This window comes from Pseudorasbora parva, chromosome 16 (assembly GCF_024679245.1).
Source record: "Pseudorasbora parva isolate DD20220531a chromosome 16, ASM2467924v1, whole genome shotgun sequence".
NCBI lineage: Eukaryota > Metazoa > Chordata > Actinopteri > Cypriniformes > Gobionidae > Pseudorasbora > Pseudorasbora parva.
Genome location: NC_090187.1, coordinates 30028413 through 30049250, shown reverse-complemented (window position 1 = coordinate 30049250; position 20838 = coordinate 30028413). Strand labels below are relative to the sequence as shown.

General features: G+C 36.9%; 1 protein-coding gene across 2 annotated transcripts in view; it reads left to right on the top strand.

Moving 5' to 3' along the window:
- hipk2 (homeodomain interacting protein kinase 2) overlaps positions 1 to 20838 on the top strand; it is a 119731-nt gene that overhangs the window by 65167 nt on the left and 33726 nt on the right. For both annotated transcript variants that reach the window (XM_067420208.1, XM_067420207.1), the window contains exon 3: positions 19530 to 19653. In XM_067420208.1, coding sequence (XP_067276309.1) covers positions 19530 to 19653 — 124 coding nt within the window. The remainder of the gene's footprint in view (positions 1 to 19529; positions 19654 to 20838) is intronic.

Sequence of the window (20838 nt, the reverse complement as noted above, 5' to 3'; positions counted from 1 at the left end):
AGAACTGAAAGGGGGTCACATGCTGTCAGAGAGGCCGCTTGTGCGCACGTTTTGGTGTGTGTGTGTGTCAGACAGCGTGAGACTGCAAGGAGTTGTTTTTTGCAAGTTTTTGCCTTTATAACTTTTTAACATCAAGCAAGTCACATATGTAACAGTAGTCGTGTGCTCAGTCTATTCTCTGCTATGTGCCGACCTAAAACATACACTTTTCACAATGTTGAAGTAGCCTATTAAAATCATTCAGTTATTGTGTGCCGTTGCGATATGCATATCGCGATATTTACATTTGCGATATTTCTATAATTTCGATATATTGTGCAGTCCTAATAGTGTATGCATCTGTTGCCCTCCAGCTACCTTTTTTTAAGCAGACTCCTCATCCACAAGGCTTTCATCGCGGTATCATTTTTCCAACCATCTCTGTCTCTCACCGCTCAATCACTTTTCTGTCTGCTCCACCTGCCTCCGTCTCAGTTCTCCTCGAGTCTCATGTCAGATGTGCAGCGTCGAGCCGCGTGTTGCAACGGAGCTCTTTTAGGAATCTCTGGGGAGAGTTCAGAGCACGACTCACTGTCGTGCTTTGTCGTAGCTCTCAAGATTTGTGCGTGTTTGGGTTTGGGGTGTTGTCCTGACCTGGCTGGACTCTTTTGGCATGTTTAGATAAGTCTTGTAGAACAGCTGGAAGTACCACAAGTTATATCTTATCCTCTCCGACCCCATCATCTGATTGTTCATTATCATCATGTATACACATATGAGAGTTAAAAGATTGTAAGGTGTTGTGTTGAGATGTTTTAACTATTTTGTTGTATCTCATTACAAAGTTCTACTAACTATGGCTCCTGCAAATTGGGTAGCTGCAGGTATCGTCCTTTTCAATTTAATTATGTTGATATCTTCTTCACGACCTTTTACATTTTTGAAGGCTTGCATGTTATGACAATCACTATAGGGATACAATGCCTGCAACACAGATTGTTTATGCAATTTATCAAAAAACAATGATTCCATTTGGTTGATGCGAAAGAGTAGGATTTTTTGTAATTGAAAAGAGAAAATCCATTTTTTTTTATATTTAGATTTTAATGTTATATTTTACATTTTTATATTTATATTAAAATATATATTTTTTAATTTTGTATTTATTTGATATAGTTCTAAAATAAAATAGAAAAAAATATGAAAATAAAACATTTATATATTTATATTTTAATATTTGTAATCATATTAAATATATATATATATATATATATATATATATATATATATATATATATATATATTTAATCATGCAGGAAATGTACTACTTTATAAATGTCCTCAAATACCTATTTCCTCAGTCTTTTTCTGCAATCCCTGAATACATACATATACTAAATTAATTAAATCAATGTAGCAGTTTGAAGATATGCTAGATAACTAGTGAAGTAAGCTGCCGTTAGAGAGTAACCGCCTTCCTTCCAAACCTTAATATAATCCAATTGTATTAACGCTGTTGTGTTTGTAAGTTTATTCTAGTAAACAGAGTCCTCTTTGTCTAGTGTTTTTGAAATGAGAGGTTACACTCCACTGTGGACACTTGCTTTCAACACATGCCAACTAACTTCCACGGAAGGATCTTTGCGCTGTTGCCCCGGAGAGGCCGCACTCCCTGAGCCTTTGCTTTTGTACGTTTTGTCCGCGAGACTGATCGTTCCCCTAGGCCGTAGAGGTGTATCCGTACAGAAGTGACACCTGGTTTGCTCTCTCCACAAATCTCTAAATTAGAGCTGTCACATGCCTGCCTGTATCACGTCATAGCTATGAGATTGCCTACGCAGGGCCCTTGTTTAGAATGATGGGTGATTTGTCACTGTTTTAATGCCTTTTCTTTATAGTCGCCGTTCCGAGAGCGGGTCGACGTGTCTGGTTTGTCATTACTTGCTCAAGGACAGTTTGATACCGTTATCAGTGACATTAGAGTGATATTGGATGCTTTATTCTGTCATTTTTCACCAGTGTTTACCTGATAAACGAATCTGTCCAGGTGTTAAGTTCCCTGGAGTGTGAGAGCAAAAGCCAGTCACGTTACATGAATACACACACACACACACACACACACACACACACACACACACACACACACACACACACACACACACACACACACACACACACACACACACACACACACACACACACACACACACACACACAACACACACACACACACACACACACACACACACACACACACACACAGCAGGAGAGGGTGTCTTCTTTTAAAGTGCCCCTATTGTGGTTTTTAGAATATTGCTTTTCATGCAGTGTGTAACATAGGTGTTTGGGAATTTTGAAAAATAGAAAGTGCGCAATAAATAGTTTTTGCTCTTTAAAGAGGGGTCAGTACTAGTGCCAGGCTAACGTACCCACTGTTATTGATACAGGTCCCGCATGTGCACCGCAATAAGTTAGAAATATACACACATCAGTTTGTTGATGGACATACACTTATTAATGCTGATGGTGAGGAATTACAGCTGCAACATCTCATAATGTACCTCAAACTGAGTAACTTATCACTAAGAAATGTCCTGCAAGTCATCCTTGCGATGGAGGTTCGGGTTGAATAACTAGCTCTTCCGAAGTTTCATGTTCGGACTCATGATATTAACTTCTGACGTGCTGTAAGCAATATGCCAATTGTAACAGACTGGGCCTCTGACCAATCAGAGCAGAGCAGGATCGCGGAAAGGATGGATTTAGAGAGACTGATTCAACCATTGAGACTTTTGAGAATCAATTAACATTGTGGTGATGTGCTTGTCTGGCTATCACCAGACCAAGCTCAATTTAAAATTGTACATTGGTCTGGGGAGTCTGCTCTGTATTTTCTACTCCACAAGAGGTGTGTTTAACGGGCATTATTCAAATGACTCTGTACCAAGCTTGCAGTATCCCGCTCAGATACTGAAGCTTTTGCGCCTCGATCGCCCCCCCGGTGACCGGTCCCAGTATAGCCGCCCCTCTGTGTTTTCTAATGGACGCAAGGCAAACTAAACAATAAAAATACACTTCAAATATTTTTTCCCCAAAGTTAGTTTATGTCATTGTAGGCAGTTATCATCTCGATGATTTCATATCAAGTGTACGTTTTTAAAATAAGTTTAGTTTTAGTTAGTTATTTGATGCTATAACAACGGGGGGTGTGACGTCATGATTGACAGCTGAGACTGACGGCTTCTCTGAGTGAAGTTGTCACTGAGGCACTAACAGACTTTTTTCTGAATTTTTGGGAGCAGATTGAAGCTTTAGCTTTAATTTCTACATTTCCATAACTGTTTATTTCACACCAACATAATTAATTGTTCTGCATCTGTGAGAGTGTGGGCGGGCTTTTGATATCACGACAGTACTTCCTGCTCTCTACTGCGCAACTCCGGTCCCGAAATCATTACTACGCAGACTCGGTCCCAAGATGTCAGTGCCGTGCAGGCCGCCTGAAAGCTTCAATCTGGCAAGCGAAAACGGATGATGTCGATTCGTCCATATTTTTTTACGGTCTATGCTTTGTACGCAATTGGATAGTCCTTCAACCAATCAGACCACAAGAGGCAAGATCATCGGGCAACAACCCATTGCTTCTCTATGTTAAACCCTCCAATAGCACGCCAGGTTGATAAGCCAGTCTGTGATTGGTTCCCACAAAAGTGTAACAGAAACAGTAGAAGTGAATGTACAGGTTTCCAGACTGAGTTGCCGGACTAAATTAAATTCCTGCAGATTAGGCCGGGTTTATTCAGTCTAGTGATGTGCTATATATAGTATGAGAAAATGAAAGCTTTTTTGATCTTTGATGCACGTAAACCTGTTGTTGGACTTCCAAAACTAAATTGGGAAACTTTAAAATAGTATGACAGGGGCACTCTAAATTTATATAAAAATAAGGTAAAGGTTAATTAAACAGTGTTAGCCCTCATTCCCAAGTATACAAAATATACGAAAAATAATGAGAACCATTTAATGATTGAGAACCAATAATAAATGATGCTGAAAATTCCGCTTTGCCATCACATACATTTTTAAATATATTAACTTGAGAACATGATTGATAATAAGTGATTTGCAATGTTAAAATCAATTCCAGCCAACATATGAATACACAATACCAATACTCATTAACATTTGACTAAAAATCAAAGAAAAGGTCAATCGAAGTTCATTCCTTATTGATGTTGTTTGAGTTAGCAGCGGTAAGGGGGTGGAGCTTAGATAATGGCTAATTCCTAAATTCTCAGTTGTTCCCAACCCAAAATGTGTCATCATGTGTCAGCCGGAGCGGTCATGTGTTAGCCAGACATCCTCTCGGCTGTAAACACTTCACTTTGTGTATATGGTTGTTTAGTGTGTGTGTGCACGTACATGTGAGGTGACCTGATGCGTCTTGGCTTTATCCCCAAAGAGACAGATGTGCAAATGCATTGTGTGCGTACATATTCATTCTCTCTCTCTCTCTCTCTCTCTCTCTCTCTCTCTCTCTCTCTCTCTCTCTCTCTCTCTCTCTCTCTCTCTCTCTCTCTCTCTCTCTCTCTCTCTCTCTCTCTCTCTCTCTCTCTCTTTCTGGCAGCTGTGCGTAATCAGGATAATGCATCTACAGCCTCAGTGTATCTGACCCTGGAACTGTGCTTTCAGTCCAAACAGTCCTCTCCATGTCTGCATTAAGCTTGAACAAATCTTTTTATCTTGCCATCAATACAAAGCAGTAAATGAGGATCTCATCATCATTTGTTACAGATTTCTTTCATTAGTGGTGTTTGCAAAGGCAATCATAACTTTTTTTTTCATAATCGTTTATAGGGAGTTTGAAAAAAATAACATATCTGTGTGAAACACCCTGGCAACGCTGTCGCAGTTTTAAATACACACTTAAAATCACCATAAACACCTTATTAACCACATATCAATGCCCAGAGGTATTTTAATACCACATTTTCCATGGAACAATTGCTCCCCAGCCAGAAGAGGACAAAGGCAGATTACACCTCCTTTTTTAATTGAGGTTAGACAATGAAAACAAAAAAAGAGGTAATTTAGTTCTTCGTACTGAAGAATGAAACAATTAGGTATTGTTATGGAGAGCTCACGGCGGGTTGTATGGGGTGGAGTTAATCACCTGTCAGAGCAAGAGTTAATGAAGAGATCCCCCTCTGTTCTTTTCAGCGTGTGAGAAAGACACAAGGTCAGAGATACTATTAGTATTGAATATAAATGTGTGACGTGTTTGATTGATGAACAAATAATTTCACCTGGTTCCTTTTTAGTGATTTTGGTAAAAAAAAGAAAACGAAAAAAAGAATATACAGTATGTTTTATGAATGTATGAAAATGTGAAGCTGCACAACTGTTTTCAATACGAAGAAGTAGAAATGTTATCTGAGCACCAAATCTGCCTATTAGAATGATTTCCGAAGGATAATTTGACTCTGAAGACTGGAAGAATGATGCTGAATATTCAAATAGAAAACAATATTACTGTTTTACTGTATGTATAAGTGATGTATGGACTATATGTTTTTTATTTGTTTTTAAACAGCAGACAATGTATTGTATAGATAATAAAAGTCTATCTAATTTTATATATATATGTAATATAAATTATATAAATAATATATACTGTATATATAAATGATGAGCATAGAGACTTATTTCAAAAAAGTTTTTATTTCATATATATATACTGTATATATATATATATATATATATATATATATATATATATATATATATATATATATATAGACTTTTTGATAGAAGTAGATAGAAGATCATCATTTATTTCAACAAAAATACATTAAAACTATTTTATAACTAACTAATATTTTTACAAATTAAAATAACTTATATTTGAATTATTCTAAACTGTAATTTACTCCTGTGATGACATGCAGGAATGAATTTTCAGCATCATTTCTCCAGTCTTCAGTGTCACGTGATCCTTCAGAAATCATTCTAATATGCATATTTGGTGATCAGGTAATATTTCTTCTTATTATTAATTTATTATTATTATACTTATTTTTAATATTGAAAACAGTTGTGCTGCCTTACATTTTTATATATTTAAAAAACATGCTGACTATTCTTTTCAGTTTTAGTTTTTTCCCCCATACCAAAATCACAATAAAATAAACCAGTTGAAATACATGCTGTACATATGTGTGTGATAAGTGACTGTCAGAAAACTAGCAGGTTGTTGTACTATAAAGTATATCAAATGTTTTATTTATTTTTTACTTTGGAATAACATGCACTGATTAATCATGCACAATGAGATTTTGTATGAAGAAAGTGAACAATGTAATTTGTGTACTTTACTCAAAAACGAACTGAATGCTCTCAAATCTTTAAAATGAACCCGACTTCACAATGCCAGTGTTTTGTAGCGTTTTTGCTTTGAACCCTTGCGTTCTGGTCCTTTTTACACATTTCCCCAGCGTATGACAGCAAGATCTTATTCCATTCCATTTTTTATTATTAATTACACTGCCTCTTATCACCCCCGTGTGTGTGAGGGAGAGAGATAGCGTGAGATATTGTGTTTGTGTGAAGGCAGAAGAATGCAGCGTGGCTAATTGCGTTTGGCCGTTTGTGGTGTAACGTATCTGCAGGCAGATTAAGTGCTCAGTCCTGAGAAGCACAATAAACGCAAACACACAAACCTGTCTCTCTCTCTCTCTTTCATTCCCTGCGACTGCTTGCCTGTGTGTCTGTTTCTCCCGGTCTCTGTCTTTGTGGAGAGAGCAGGATTTCCTCTCTGACACATAGGAGAAAGGAGAAATCTGGTTTTGCCAGAGCTTTTAGTGTACATATATCCAAGTGTTTGATGTATGCTGAGTCTGACACCTTTCTGCAATCTCAACACACAAACACATATTCTCAGGACTAATGCTTCAAGTCATCATAATTATGTTATTTAAAAAATGTATGTTATCGTTCAAAAGTTGTGGGTCAGATAAGCTCTATATATAATATTATTACAACTGTTTTTATTTTTATAAAAATGTAAGATATATCTGTGAATTTTCAGCATAATTAGCCTTCAGTGTCACATGATCCTTTCTTTAGAAATCATTCTAATATGCCGATTTGGCTCTCAAGAAACATTTCTTATTACCAATGTTAAAAACTAGTGTGGCTTGGCCTTGAAAGTATTATTTGTTTCTGAAATAAATGAAAGAAAACAGTCTCTAACTCACCCTCTTCTGTAGCGCGAGGAATTGTGGGTACAATTATCCCAGAAAACATGCACAAAACTATACTAGTTTTAACAAGCTGTGATTTGAGATGCACTATACTCGTATTTTTGCATACTGTAGAATGGATAATATGTTAATTTTGGATTCCAACATAGACACAGGACATCAGCCACCACCTGTTCTCCAGAAGTGCAACTTCGACACACAATATTTAAGAAAATCTGATTACATGTGGAGGTGTGTTGGACTGCTGGACTGTAGAGGAGGTGGAAGACAGATAAGAGTCAGATGGAGGTGTGATGGAAGGGGGTGGCACATTACTGATTTATCTGGTCAGTGTAGGTATCTTCTCTTTGTCTCATAATCAAAAAAAGAAAGAAAAGAGGAATAGCAGCCTTGTGTTTCCCAGAGGCAGTGGGCTGAGATGGAGGCTGTGGGAGAGAGTGTGGTGTGTGGCCTCAGAACTGCTAAGCAGAAGGGGTTTGTGCTAGTGATAGGCAGATGCATATCAGCCAGGCCGATTTACTGGCCTATTTTTGGCCGATAATCAGAAGAAGCATCTACAAACAGCCTTGTGAATGAACATTTTCTGTTTTCAACATTTTTAGGAGACATTTTATGCAGGTTTATGCAAATATCTAGGGCATGCTGGTCAATGACCAGTATCATTATCGGCCAATATAACGGCTGATTTGCTATAATTACATTGGAATATGCAATGTGATTAATGTGAATTATCCATTGCTAAGCATTATTAAGTTTTGGGTAAGTAAGATTTTATTAATGTGTCGTGTTCACCAAGGCTCCATTTGTTCAATCAAAAATAGTTATTGTGAAATATTACTTACATTTAAAATAACCGTTTTCTATTTTAATGTTTAAAATATAAGTTATTCCTTTGATGGCAAAACTGTATTTTCAGCAGCCTTTACTCCAGTCTACAGATTCTCCAGAAATTATTCTTATGTGCCTATTTGTTCCTCTAGAAACTTTTATTATTAAATTCTTATTGTTAAATTCTTATTAAATTTCAAACCTTTGGATTTGTTTAGTATACATTTCAAAAGAACAGTAACATAAATTAATGTATTTATAATAAAAGAAATAAAATAATAAAATATATGTATATGTATAAATGTCTTTAAATAAAATAGGTTGAACCAGGTGTCTATTTATGTATAAATAAGCATTACATATTCATTTGGATGGCTTAAATGTATGTATGTATCTATAAATAAATACATACTGTACATACATACTTACATACATACATTAAAAAACTGTTAAAAATCAGTTTTTTAGATTTTTTAAAGAAATTATTTGATTTAGCAGCACATATTAAAAGTGACATTAATAAGCATGTAAATGTCCAGAGATAAGCTCATATTTCAGTATATTTAGTGAATATATTCATTTGACCAATTTTGCGCTTATATCTATATAATATTGGCTGCCTTGCTGTCTAAAATAAAGCATTTGTAATTGAAAAGCCCGTACATTGCTATAGCTCAAACTAATGGTCAACCACAGTACAACACGACAGCAAAAAAATTGCACGTCATATTTGTGTTGCAATAATACTAGAAGGCTCGTCCACTACTGTCACTATTGTATGATTGAAATTGTTCCAGACCACACTCAAACAGAGACAACAAGACAGAATCATTTATTCTGCTGATATAATGTTTTAATCTTGGGTGTGTGTGTCTGAGAAAGTTGTGGGAAGAGAGTTCCACTTGTAGCGCATTTCACTTGGGGCCCGACTGCAAATGCGAGAGCGTCCGTTAGGACACTCATTCTGTGGACCTTTTCCTCGAGCAGAAAGCTCTTGACGTGACCCACATACTTACACAGACTGCTTAAGAGATTGCTGAGGCGAAAGAGAGAAAGAATGAGACAGTGGGCGGAAGAGAGAAGAAAAGGAGGAGAGGGAGTTAGAGTTGAGGGCTCATGACTGATGCAGCACCCTGCGGGCTCTTACAGATGGATGGGAGAGAGGGGCTGGGGTCACTCAGGTGGAATGCAACTTCAAAATATGTTATTGGCATGATTGTATTGTACACAATTTATTTAACCCTTAAAGGGGTACTTCAGCGCTGGGAAGATGAATCTGTATTTAAACTGGGTCATCATGTAGAAATATAAATTATTTTTTTATTTAGTGCCTTCTAGACTGAAAAAAGACAAAAAAAATGTATTTTTGTCTCATGGGGATGAAAGACAACAAATCCCAGAATGCTTCGCTGCCCTGTGAAGCCACTCCCAAAGCCACCTACTGGATTACTGTGACTGAGTTGGAGAAGACACTACAATTAAAAACTGAACGTGTCTGTTCAATATAATGAGTGAGTCGCTGCGCGAGTGTCACAGCACAAACGCTGCAGGAGTCAGATTACATTTACCGACATGAATGAGCTCTCATGATGAGAGCTGAGGTAATCGTGACCACGCTCGTGGCACACATTCACAATGCGTGTTCAGTGTGGTGCGTTTTCATTCCTTTGGAAGCTTAACTTTCATAGAAATTAATTTGAGAATTTGAAACACATCAGCTGTGAGCTGTGATCTCCCATCCCCCATGTGCGGGTTGAAAACATGTGGAAATAGCTCCCTCTGCTGGCTGTAGTCTTTAGCCTTTGGCCAAAAATTCCAAAGATGATGCAAGCATCATCAATTTGGGTCACGGGAGGAATTTTTCCAGAAATAAAATGCGAGGGGAAAGCACAATCATTTGAATATACTCCAGGGTTTCTACTGATACAAAGCCATATGCTAATCACTGAAGTAACCCTTTAAAAGCATGATTGTTTTACCAATCATTATTACATATTCGGGTCTTAAGCAACCTGGATCTATATCTAACACGGATGGATCATTACCTGTCATGATAATATAAAACTCAATTACAGAAGAATAAAATAAAGCATATTCTGCTTTTGGAGCTTTGAGCATCATCACTGTCCTCATCAGAGCTCATTTCAGTACACTCAGCATCTGGCTTATTTTCACCATCTCAAAGATATTCTCAAAAGTATCATCTTCAACATCTTCAAAATCAATATTTTGATTGCTGACAGCTTCTTCATCAGATCCACCAACAAGTGACTGTAATATTTGATTGCGTTCAGTTCTTGCTCTGCTGTAAATCGCTTAGCCATTCCAAGTTTTGCTGATGATACTTCATATTCTTTTGTTTTCTGCCTGCGGTAACTGAATGGGTGAAACGTCACTTCATCAATTGCCACTTCACTTTCACTCATCAAGGATTCAATTATTGTTGTGCATAAAAATATACTTAGACTTTTACACACCTCGGGTCTATGCGACCCAATACAATTTTTACTAAAAAAATTGTATGAAAACACGTATTATTTTATAATTGTGTTCTTTTTTTTCTTGTTGTATTATGTTTTTAATTAATTGTCAGAGGAATATTAAGAAGGTTGATGTCTAACTTAAAAACTGAATGAGGAGGAGAGTAGTGAATGATGTCCCGCGGCCACTAAAGACCTGAGGTATGCGTTTAAGAATCTATAAAAGAAGCAACAACTGTGACTGTTAAATTTTAATATAAAAAAATAAATATAATAATAAATGTTATATCTCATGTAATTTGGATGTTGTTCCCATGCACCCATTCATATGTCCACATTTCACTCATAATCCACAATCTTACATGGGCCATCTGAGCTCTGCCTTTATAGACTGAATTTTGTCCACTTGATGCTTATGTGTTGTTGTCAGAAGGTCAGTTGTGTGATCAGTGTCATCACTCTCACTATCTCTCTCTCGGTCTGGGGTAGACATAAGTCTGTAATTAAAAGTCTAAGGTGGAAATGCTGTAGGATCCTGAGATGTGAGGGAGGGTGAGAATTACACACCAGTGACGGCACACTGCACAGCCTCCCGCCCTCCCTTTGTTTGTTCAGTGGGACTCTCGGACGCCTGGGTGATCTATGGGCCACAGTACGGCTCTCTGCAACACGATGTCTTTTCCTGTACCTGACTGGCACGCAAAGGAAGTTGACTATTATACAAATATGCACTGATAGATTGTGGTTAAGTGGCCTGTGTGAATGTGGTGTATTTTAATTCAGTTGGGGAGGGGTGGTTATTCATCTAAATCTTGTTCTATAACAATGTATAAATTATTACAGTTATTTAGGTTTTTGTTATTTTGCATTTAGTAGTATTGTATATTGTTTTGTCTCTAGTTGTGGATAAACGTTCAAGGAAGAACATCATGCAACAATAAACTTTGACATGACAACTTTACAAATAAACTTATATTCATTAAACACTGTATTGTGCTAAGCATTATTTATTTATTTATTTATTTATTTATTTATTTATTTATTTATTTATTTATTTATTTTACTGGAAACATTTTGGCAACTATATATATTTAGTTGTTGTATAACCGCATGGTTGATCCAGATATTACTCAATAATTTACTGATACTAATTTAAGTTTTACTTATAGAACATTTGGGGAACCTATTGTAAACAAAACATTCTTCATTTCAAATCAGTAATCTTAAAGGAATAGTTTACCCAAAAATGAAAATTCTGTCATTATTTACTCACTCTCAAGTTCCAAAACCTGTATGAATTTCTTTGTTCTGCTGAACACAAAAAAAATATCTGGAAGAATGTGTGTAACCAAAGAGTTATGAGGCACCATTGACTTCAATACTATAAAAGAAAAAAATTCTGTGGAAATCAATAGTGTCGAAAAAACTGTTTGGTTACCTATATTCTTCAAACTATCTTCTTTTGTGTTCAACAGAACAAAGAAACTCATACAGTTTGGGAGCAACTTGAGGGTGAGTTAGTGATGACAGAATAAAAAAATGTAGGTGAACTGTCCCTTTAAGATGTTGATTCAATAACCACTTTTTGTATAACTTACAGTGAGTTCATGAGTTGATTCACAAAAAGAAGAATCATAAGGTGTGTTTGACTGAAAGCAGCGCTGCACAGACCAATCGGTGTATGATATCAAAACACACCTATTTGTTCATGAATCGGGCAACACTGCTCAGTGTCTCGGATGTGAATTCAGTAACTCCCACTGATCACTCCTCTTGTGATCTGATTGGTTGAAGGAATATCCAATTGCATACAGAGTCATTTGAACAATGCCCATTGATCACACCTCTTGTGCCGTAAAAAGAAAAGATTTAAAAAAAGACTGAGATGGTCTGGTGATAGTCAGACAACTGGACTAGAAAATCAAAGAAAGATGTATTGCCATATTTTTGCAATACACATATTTACATCAGATTTGGATTGCAAACTCACATTCAAAACATGGGTAAAATAATACATCTACATTTATTTCTTATTATTAAAGGGGTACTTCAGCGCTTGGGAAGATGAATCAGTATTTTAACTGGGTCATCAGTGTAGTAGAAATGTGAAATTATTTTTGAATTTGGCGCCTTCTAGACTGAGAAAAGACAGAAAATGTATTTTTGTCTCATGGGGATGAAAGACTATAATTCCCAGAATGCTTCGCTGCCCTGTGAGGCCATTCCCAAAGCCACCTACTGGATTACTGTGACTGAGTTGGAGAAGACACTACAATTAAAAACTGAACGTGTCTGTTTAATATAATGAGTGAGTCACCGCGTGAGTGTCACAGCACTGAGCACTAACTGCAGGAGTGAGATAAATGAGCTGATGAGCTCTCATGATGAGAGCTGAGGTAATCGCGACTACACTCGCGGCATACATTCACAACGCGAGTTCAGTCTGGCACGTTTCAGTTCATGCCTTTGCAAGCTTAACTTTCTTAGAAATTAATTTGAGAAGTTAAAAGACTTACATTGCTGACCAAAGTTACGTTTAAATGAGTGCCTGTAGCTGCGAGCTGAGCTCTGAGTGTAATCTCCCATCCCCCATGTGCGGGTTCAAAAAATGCCGAAATGGCTCCCTCTGCTGGCTGTAGTCTTTAGCCTTTGGCCAAACATTCCTCCTATGATGCAAATATCGTCAATTTGCATCATAGGAGGAATTTTTCCAGAAATAAAATGCCTAAATCTCTTGTCTCAGGGGATATGAGGGGGGAAAGCACAATCATTTGAATATACTCCAGGGTTTCTACTGATACAAAGCCATATGCTAATTGCTGAAGTAACCCTTTAAATGATTTTGTCCTTATTTAAGTCCTTATTTTGCCAATCGTGAGTTCTCACAAAGGTGTCTATAACAGTGAATTTAAAGAGAAGAGGTCATCCATTTGTTTTTTTCCCCTCTCACTCTCCCTCATTCTCCACTTTCTGTCTTGGGAATGCTAATGACGAAAGAAAGGGAGTGAAGAGAGTGACAGCGTCGTCAGCGATTTCCTCTGCATTTTGAAGAGAGCGGGAGAAAGAGAGGTTCACAGGCCCTTGAAATGAAAGAGCACTCCCACAATATGAGCACATTAAAAGGGAGGACTATTTCCAAGGTTGTTTTAGTAAGTTGTTGAAGCACTGTGGAGAGATGACGCCACGGTCTGACTCTGTGGAGATGGAAATCTAAACAGCTCCCCCAGTCTTACGTCCTTACATGCCTGGACTGTTTGTTTTGTCTCCATCGTTTACCTCCCTTCGCTCTCTCTCGCTCTTTGTCTATTCCTCTCTTTCTGTCACACCAACTCTTATTTTCCTTTTCGCCCCCTTGTTTCATCACTCTTTCCCTCGCCTGCAGTCTCAGGTGCACGATAGACATCTATATGTTTCCCTCGATGAGCCCACCTCACACAATGTTTATTAAAAAGGCACGTCGGGAACTTCAGGCCTCCGCTGCTTTAGTGCGCTGCGAGGACATGAATATTAAAATTGATCCAGAGGGAGAGCGGCCAATCAGCGGGCACTCAGAGGATCAGGATGCAAAGCAGGATGGATTCAATCTTTCAAGTTGTTTATGCCAAATTCTGACCCTCTCAGTGCTGCAGCAGAAATTGAGACTCATCAGAACAGGCAACGTTTTTCCAGTCTTCTATTGTCCAATTTTGTTGAGCCAGGGGAATTGTAGCCTGAGTTTCCTGATAGGACTGGCACCCAGTGTGTTCTTCTGCTGCTGTAGCCCATCTGCTTCGAGGTTCGAGGTGTTGTGCGTTCAGGGATGCTCTTCCTCAGAACTTGCTTGTAACGAGTTTATTATTTGAGTTACTGTTGCATTTCTATCGCCTTAAAGTAGTTCCGGCCATTTCATATATTTATGATATTCATATATTTATTTACTATATATATTTATTTACTATATATATATTTTATATATATATATATATATATATATATATATATAATATATATATATATATATATATATATATATATATATATATATATATATATATATATATATATATATATATATATATATATATATATATATATACTATATATCTATATTTATATAATATATACTATATATATATTTTTTTTTAATATAAAAATATTATTTTTATATATATTAAAAAATATATATTTACACACTGTATATATATTAAAAAATATATATTTACACACCCTTAACATATATATAAGGTTATGACTCGAGGTGTGTAAAAGTGTAAATATATTTTTTCTTAACAACAATAATTTAATGTTTTATGACTGAATAAGTGCAATTCACCTTTATTTCACAAGGTGTCAATGTCTGATGCACAATGATGAAGTGATGTATCACTCAGTTACCGCAGGCAGAAAACAAAAGAATATGTAGAAAAACTTGAAAGTACTGAACGCAATCAAATATTACTGTCACTTGATGGTGAATCTGATGAAGAAGCTGTCAGCAATCAAAATATTGATTTTGAAGATGTTGAAGATGATAGTTTTGAGAATATGTTTGAGATGACGAATATGAGCCAGATGCTGAGTGTACTGAAATGAGCTCTGATGACAGTGATGATGGCATAACACATCTGCTCAATCTGAACCCTTTCAAGCTCCAAAGGGTAACAAAATATGCTTTTTTAATTCTTCTCTAATTGCTATTATAATATAAAAGGAGATGTTTATATTAGGTATTGCGTCATGTAGTGATCCATCGGTGCAGGTCGCTAAAGTCTTGAATATGTAAAAATGATTGGCAAAACATTCATGCATTTAAGGGTTAAATCAAAAAAAAAACTTCTCATTTTGAACTTCAGCAGATCGACTTGACCATAAATGCATTGAGTTCCATGTGATTGGCTGATTGCATTAACAATCCGTCTTTCGGATGAGACGTTAAACCGAGGTCCTGACTCTCTGTGGTCGTTAAAAATCCCAGGATGTCCTTCGGAAAAAGAGTAGGGGTGTAACCCCGGCATCCTGGCCAAATTTGCCCATTGGCCTCTGTCCATCGTGGCCTCCTAATTATCCCCATATCCTAATTGGCTTCATCACTCGGTCTCCTCTCCACCAATCAGCTGGTGTGTGGTGAGCGTTCTGGCGCAGTATGGCTGCCATCGCATCATCCAGGTGGATGCGGCTCATTGGTGGTGGTTGAGGAGATTCCCCCCTTCAATGTAAAGCGCTTTGAGTGCCTTGAAAAGCACTATATAAATCGAACACATTATTATTATTTATTATTAACAAGCAGTTGAACGGGTATCTAATAAAGTGGCCGGTGAATGTGTATTATGTATTGAATTTTGTATTGCATTTTATGCAATATGTAACCAATAAAGGATTAGTTCACCCAAAAATGAAAATTCTCTCATTAATTACTTACCCTCATTTCGTTCGACACCTGTAAGACCTCCTTTCATCTTCAGAACACAAACGAAGATATTTTAGTTGAAATCCGATGGTTCAGACAAGCCTTCATTGACACCAATGTCATTTCCTCTCTCAAGACCCATAAAAGGCACTAAAGACGTCGTTACAAAGCCCATCTCACTCCAGTGATTCTACAATCATTTTATGAAGTGACAAGAATAGTTTTGTGCACAAAACAAAATTAAATAATGACTTATATAGTGATGGGCCGATTTCAAAACATAGTTTCGAACGTTATGAATCAGTGTATCGATTCATGATTCGAAACGCCAATGTCACGTGATTTCAGCAGTTTGGCGGTTTTCACACGCGATCCGAATCATGAATCAATATGCTGATTCATAACCGCTCGAAACTTTGTTTGTCTTAATTTGTGTTTTGCATTTCTATCGCCTTAAAGTAGTAGGTCTTACGGGTGTCGAACGACATTAGAGTAAGTAATTAATGAGAGAATTTTTTAGGTCAACTAACCCTATAAGGTGTGAGAGGGCGTTGTATTATATGTACTTTTATAAATAGTAATACACTGTAATACAATACAAATATTAATAATAATAATTTCCTAAACTGTGACAGAAATACAAAGCATAATAGCACTGGGAGATGTAGAGTGGCCTGGGAAAAAAAAAGCAGGGCATTGTCTGTGTCTGTGGTTATGAGTGGTGGTCCGTGTTGAAGGTCAGCTGTGATCGATGCTTTTTGACATGCCCATGCAGAATGATGTCAGAGCCTCAAATAGCAACTGAGTGAACATGTGAATGCGGGTATGATGGGTTTAGGACTTTAGAAGACTTATGCTTTATTTAGGAACTGGGAAAGCACTCTTTCACTTTGTGGGATAACCTTTGCCTTACCCTTTATTCACAACACAGTTTTTACCCCAATGCAGGAGACCCGGTGATTATTTGCACACTGCAGTGGTTCTGATGGGTGCAAAGATGTTGCTCCGGTGCTTGTTTGCACTATCCTTAGTGGCATTGTGTACAAGAAATGACTTCCTCAGCATGGTTGCATTGGGCTTGCCAAGCAAATATCAACCCCAGGATCGGATGTTTGCACTTGTGTGCATAATGTCACCTATGCATTCATGTAATCTGCACAATGATACGCAATATGCTTGCAAACAAACGCACACCTGTTGGGTCACAACCTTAAAGGTTTTAAGGTATGCAAAATGTACCACAAATGAACTCAAACACTCTCACCGCATCACATCTGCCTGTATAGGATCTCCATATTTCCATGTGCTCAGATCTGGAACAGGGTTGTGAATTTCTCACCGCAGATTTTTGCATTAAGCAGACCTTTTATATGCAAGAGAATGAGGAGGATATTTAGTGCTGCGTGTGTTTGTGTTTATCACACCAGCTGAAACTTCTGCATCAGCAGCTGCTGGTCTGTTTTGCATATGGCATTGGAAGAAGGGAGAAAAGATTGAAGTGGGATATGCATTTGCATACGTGGCGGCCGTAATGCGTCCTCAGTGTCGCAGAGATACTTTCAGCTGGTAGCGCCGTGGCTTATTTGAATGAGATCGAGCAGACCAGCATGCACAAGGCTGGGTGGCATGATATCACTCCAGAAGGGTGATGTCATGTCCCACACATCTTGTGTGAGAGCCAATAAGAGAATTAACCCCCAGAATGAGTCTTTTCCCGCGAGTAGTATTTTTGTTTCTGTTGTCCCAGGTGCTCCTCCTGGACTTCCTTGGGGAAATAGAAATAGAAACAAATGAGATGACAAATTGTTGGCCATCTAAAAGTAAAGGACTAAAATGAAAGTGGAATTCATAGTTTGATTAGAAAAATTGAGTTCATATTGAAATCATTGACTTTTGATTACATACTTTTGTAAATATGATAGGAATGGATGATCTTTTATTAATTTATGCTGGATAATATTAATTTCAATATTGGATTAACTGTTTAATCTTTTTTCTTTATATTGCCATCTAATCTGAATCACATAACTCTCTACAAACATCTATCATTTAGGTGAATATAATTTTTAGTACATTTCAAAATAAATATTCATTATTCATACTACTCATTATGTGTGATGCCTAAATTTACTTTAAAACAGTGTATTTCAGTATTCATGTTTTCTTTTTATATTTAGACCAAATATTATATATATAATATTTGATCTAAATGAAAAAATCAATGTGATTTACGTTTTACACTTTGTTTGCACTTGTGTGCATAATGTCACCTATATGCATTTATGTAATCTGCACAATGATACGCATGCAAACAAACGCACACCTGTTGGGTCACAACCTGACAGCTTTTAAGGTATGCAAAATGTGCCACAAATGAACTCAAACACTCTCACCGCATCACATCTGCCTGTATAGGATCTCCATATTTCCATGTGTGCAGATTTGGAACAGGGTTGTGAATTTCTCACCACAGATTTTTGCATTAAGCAGACCTTTTATATGCAAGAGAATGAGGACAATATGCTGCGTGTGTTTGTGTTTATCACACCCGCAATGTGAGTCACGTTTACACTTTTTTTAATATATATATATATATATATATATATATATATATATATATATATATATATATATATATATATATATATATATATATATATATATATATATATATATATATATATATATATATGCATACAGTATATATACTTTTTTTTCTATTTTTCTATATATTTTTAAATATATACTTTTGTTATATTTTTTGTTTAACTTCAGTCTTAACTTTAGTATAGATATTTCTAAATAGTTTTAATTCATGTTGTATCTACATTTTAATTTTAGTTAAAAATTGCACTGCTTGGTACAATCTGTTCTTCCAATATCCAATGTTGTCTAAAATAATGAGGGGTCAGCCCATTATGTGTGTGTGTGTGTGTGTGTGTGTTTGTGTGTGTGAGAGAGAGAGAGAGAGAGAGAGAGAGAGAGAGAGAGAGAGAGAGAGAGAGAGAGAGAGAGAGAGACAGTGCTGCATTTCTGCCATCTACAAGACTTGCTGAAATGTGAGCCCATCTCTCTCTTTTCACATATTTTTCCCTCCATATGGCATTTATTTATCTTCAGTCCCTCTATCCAAAAGAGTAGACCTTCTTGGAATCATAATTCACATTCACAGCACCCATAATGCCGTGTCACATGCCGTCTCTCTCCTCCTGCCCCCACCCGCTGTGTCCGTGGCAACAAAATGTGTTCTGTGTTTGTCTTTATTGCTCAGCTCAGTCAACTTAAACGGGTACAATGAGGTCTTACGGCTGCATAGTAACGAATGCCAACTTTGGGCTGAATGGAACAGGTTGCACATAAACGGGATTTGGGCCAAAACATCTATGTTTCCCTCAGGCCCTCCTCTCTCTGCGGTGGAAGACAATAATTTAATTTTTTTTAAATAAAAGTTACTTTTTAATCTTTTATTTTTTATTTTATGTTATGTTTTATTTCAAGCAATGCTTTTTCAGTTAACTATAATAACCACGGTCATAAATAAAAATGCTGTGACTCTGTTCTTGAAGTTCATCCTCCACTTCTTTGTGTCTGCAGAGCTCCAGAGATCATCCTGGGTCTGCCCTTCTGTGAGGCCATTGACATGTGGTCCCTGGGTTGTGTCATCGCTGAGCTGTTTCTGGGCTGGCCGCTGTACCCTGGAGCATCTGAGTATGACCAGGTAAGACAATGTTTTACTAATTCTTTAATGCATCATAAATGAAACAGAATAGAGCCATGCGATGAGGTTTCAGACATGCACTGGCAGTCAGCTAGTCAGAAGCTTCCGCCATCAGTGCGTGTTAGGGTATTTGTTGTACTCTACCCTGGCTGTTCCCATGTGGCTGTTACCAAGGCTGGTTTGAGACACCTGAGGCACCAGACCCTCTCTTGATGCCCTGCGCTCAACAAAACGAATGCCTTATACCAGTGATGCGCAAATGGATGCCCACCATAATTGTGTAATTTTACCGTTTTTACGGTTTAAAGTGAGCAGCGCATCAAAAAAACAGAGCAGTACATATTGCAAATACTCCGGGTCGTTTATGGCAATTATCTTTCAGTGCTACATCGTCTAATATTTTTACTAGAGCCAAACATGCTTCATTCAAGCCCTTTCCACGCCGTACGTTTTGTTTTTCTCTCCAGCTAAAGATGTAAATCGCCACATTAAAGAGCTGCAGATGACATGGTTATGTTAACAGCAGTAGCAGAAACATGGCGAGCAGAAAAATAGATACTTTTACTAAAACACTTCAGAAAATGCAGTAAATACAATTATTTTTTATCTGTCATACAGATGACTCCGGCCATTTAACTAAACCAGGTTAGTGACAAGGTAATGCTTTTAGACTTTTCCACCCCCATATTTACATTTAGTATTATTAATCAGCATATAATTTGGATTCTGGAAAATGATCTTTGTTTTTTGTGCTGATGAGAGTTTTGATTATTAAATTATGTACGTTGTTTGTTTTTAGTACAGTAGTTTATTACTTTGTGCAAAATTTTAAATTGTCTATGCTTTTCTTAAGAGGTAAACCCTGCACTCCTGTTTTCTCAGTCCCAAGGCCATACACATAGGTGTCAAAAATAAAGAAATACATCTAACCTTTTTATGTTCATACCCAGTTGGGAGATAGTATGGGAAATATTAACCTTTTTGGTAAATACCGGTAAAAAAAAAAATTCTTCAATGTCATTGCTTTCGGCTCTCGAGGCCCAAGATTCTTATCTTTGATGACTATTTTGTGTTAAGGATTTTTCTTTTTCAAAGTACTACAGCTGCCCCGATGGAAATGTATACCTGTTCCAAAAAATTATTGTCCAGACCTCCGCTGGGAAGGAAATATAGAGATCGGACCTC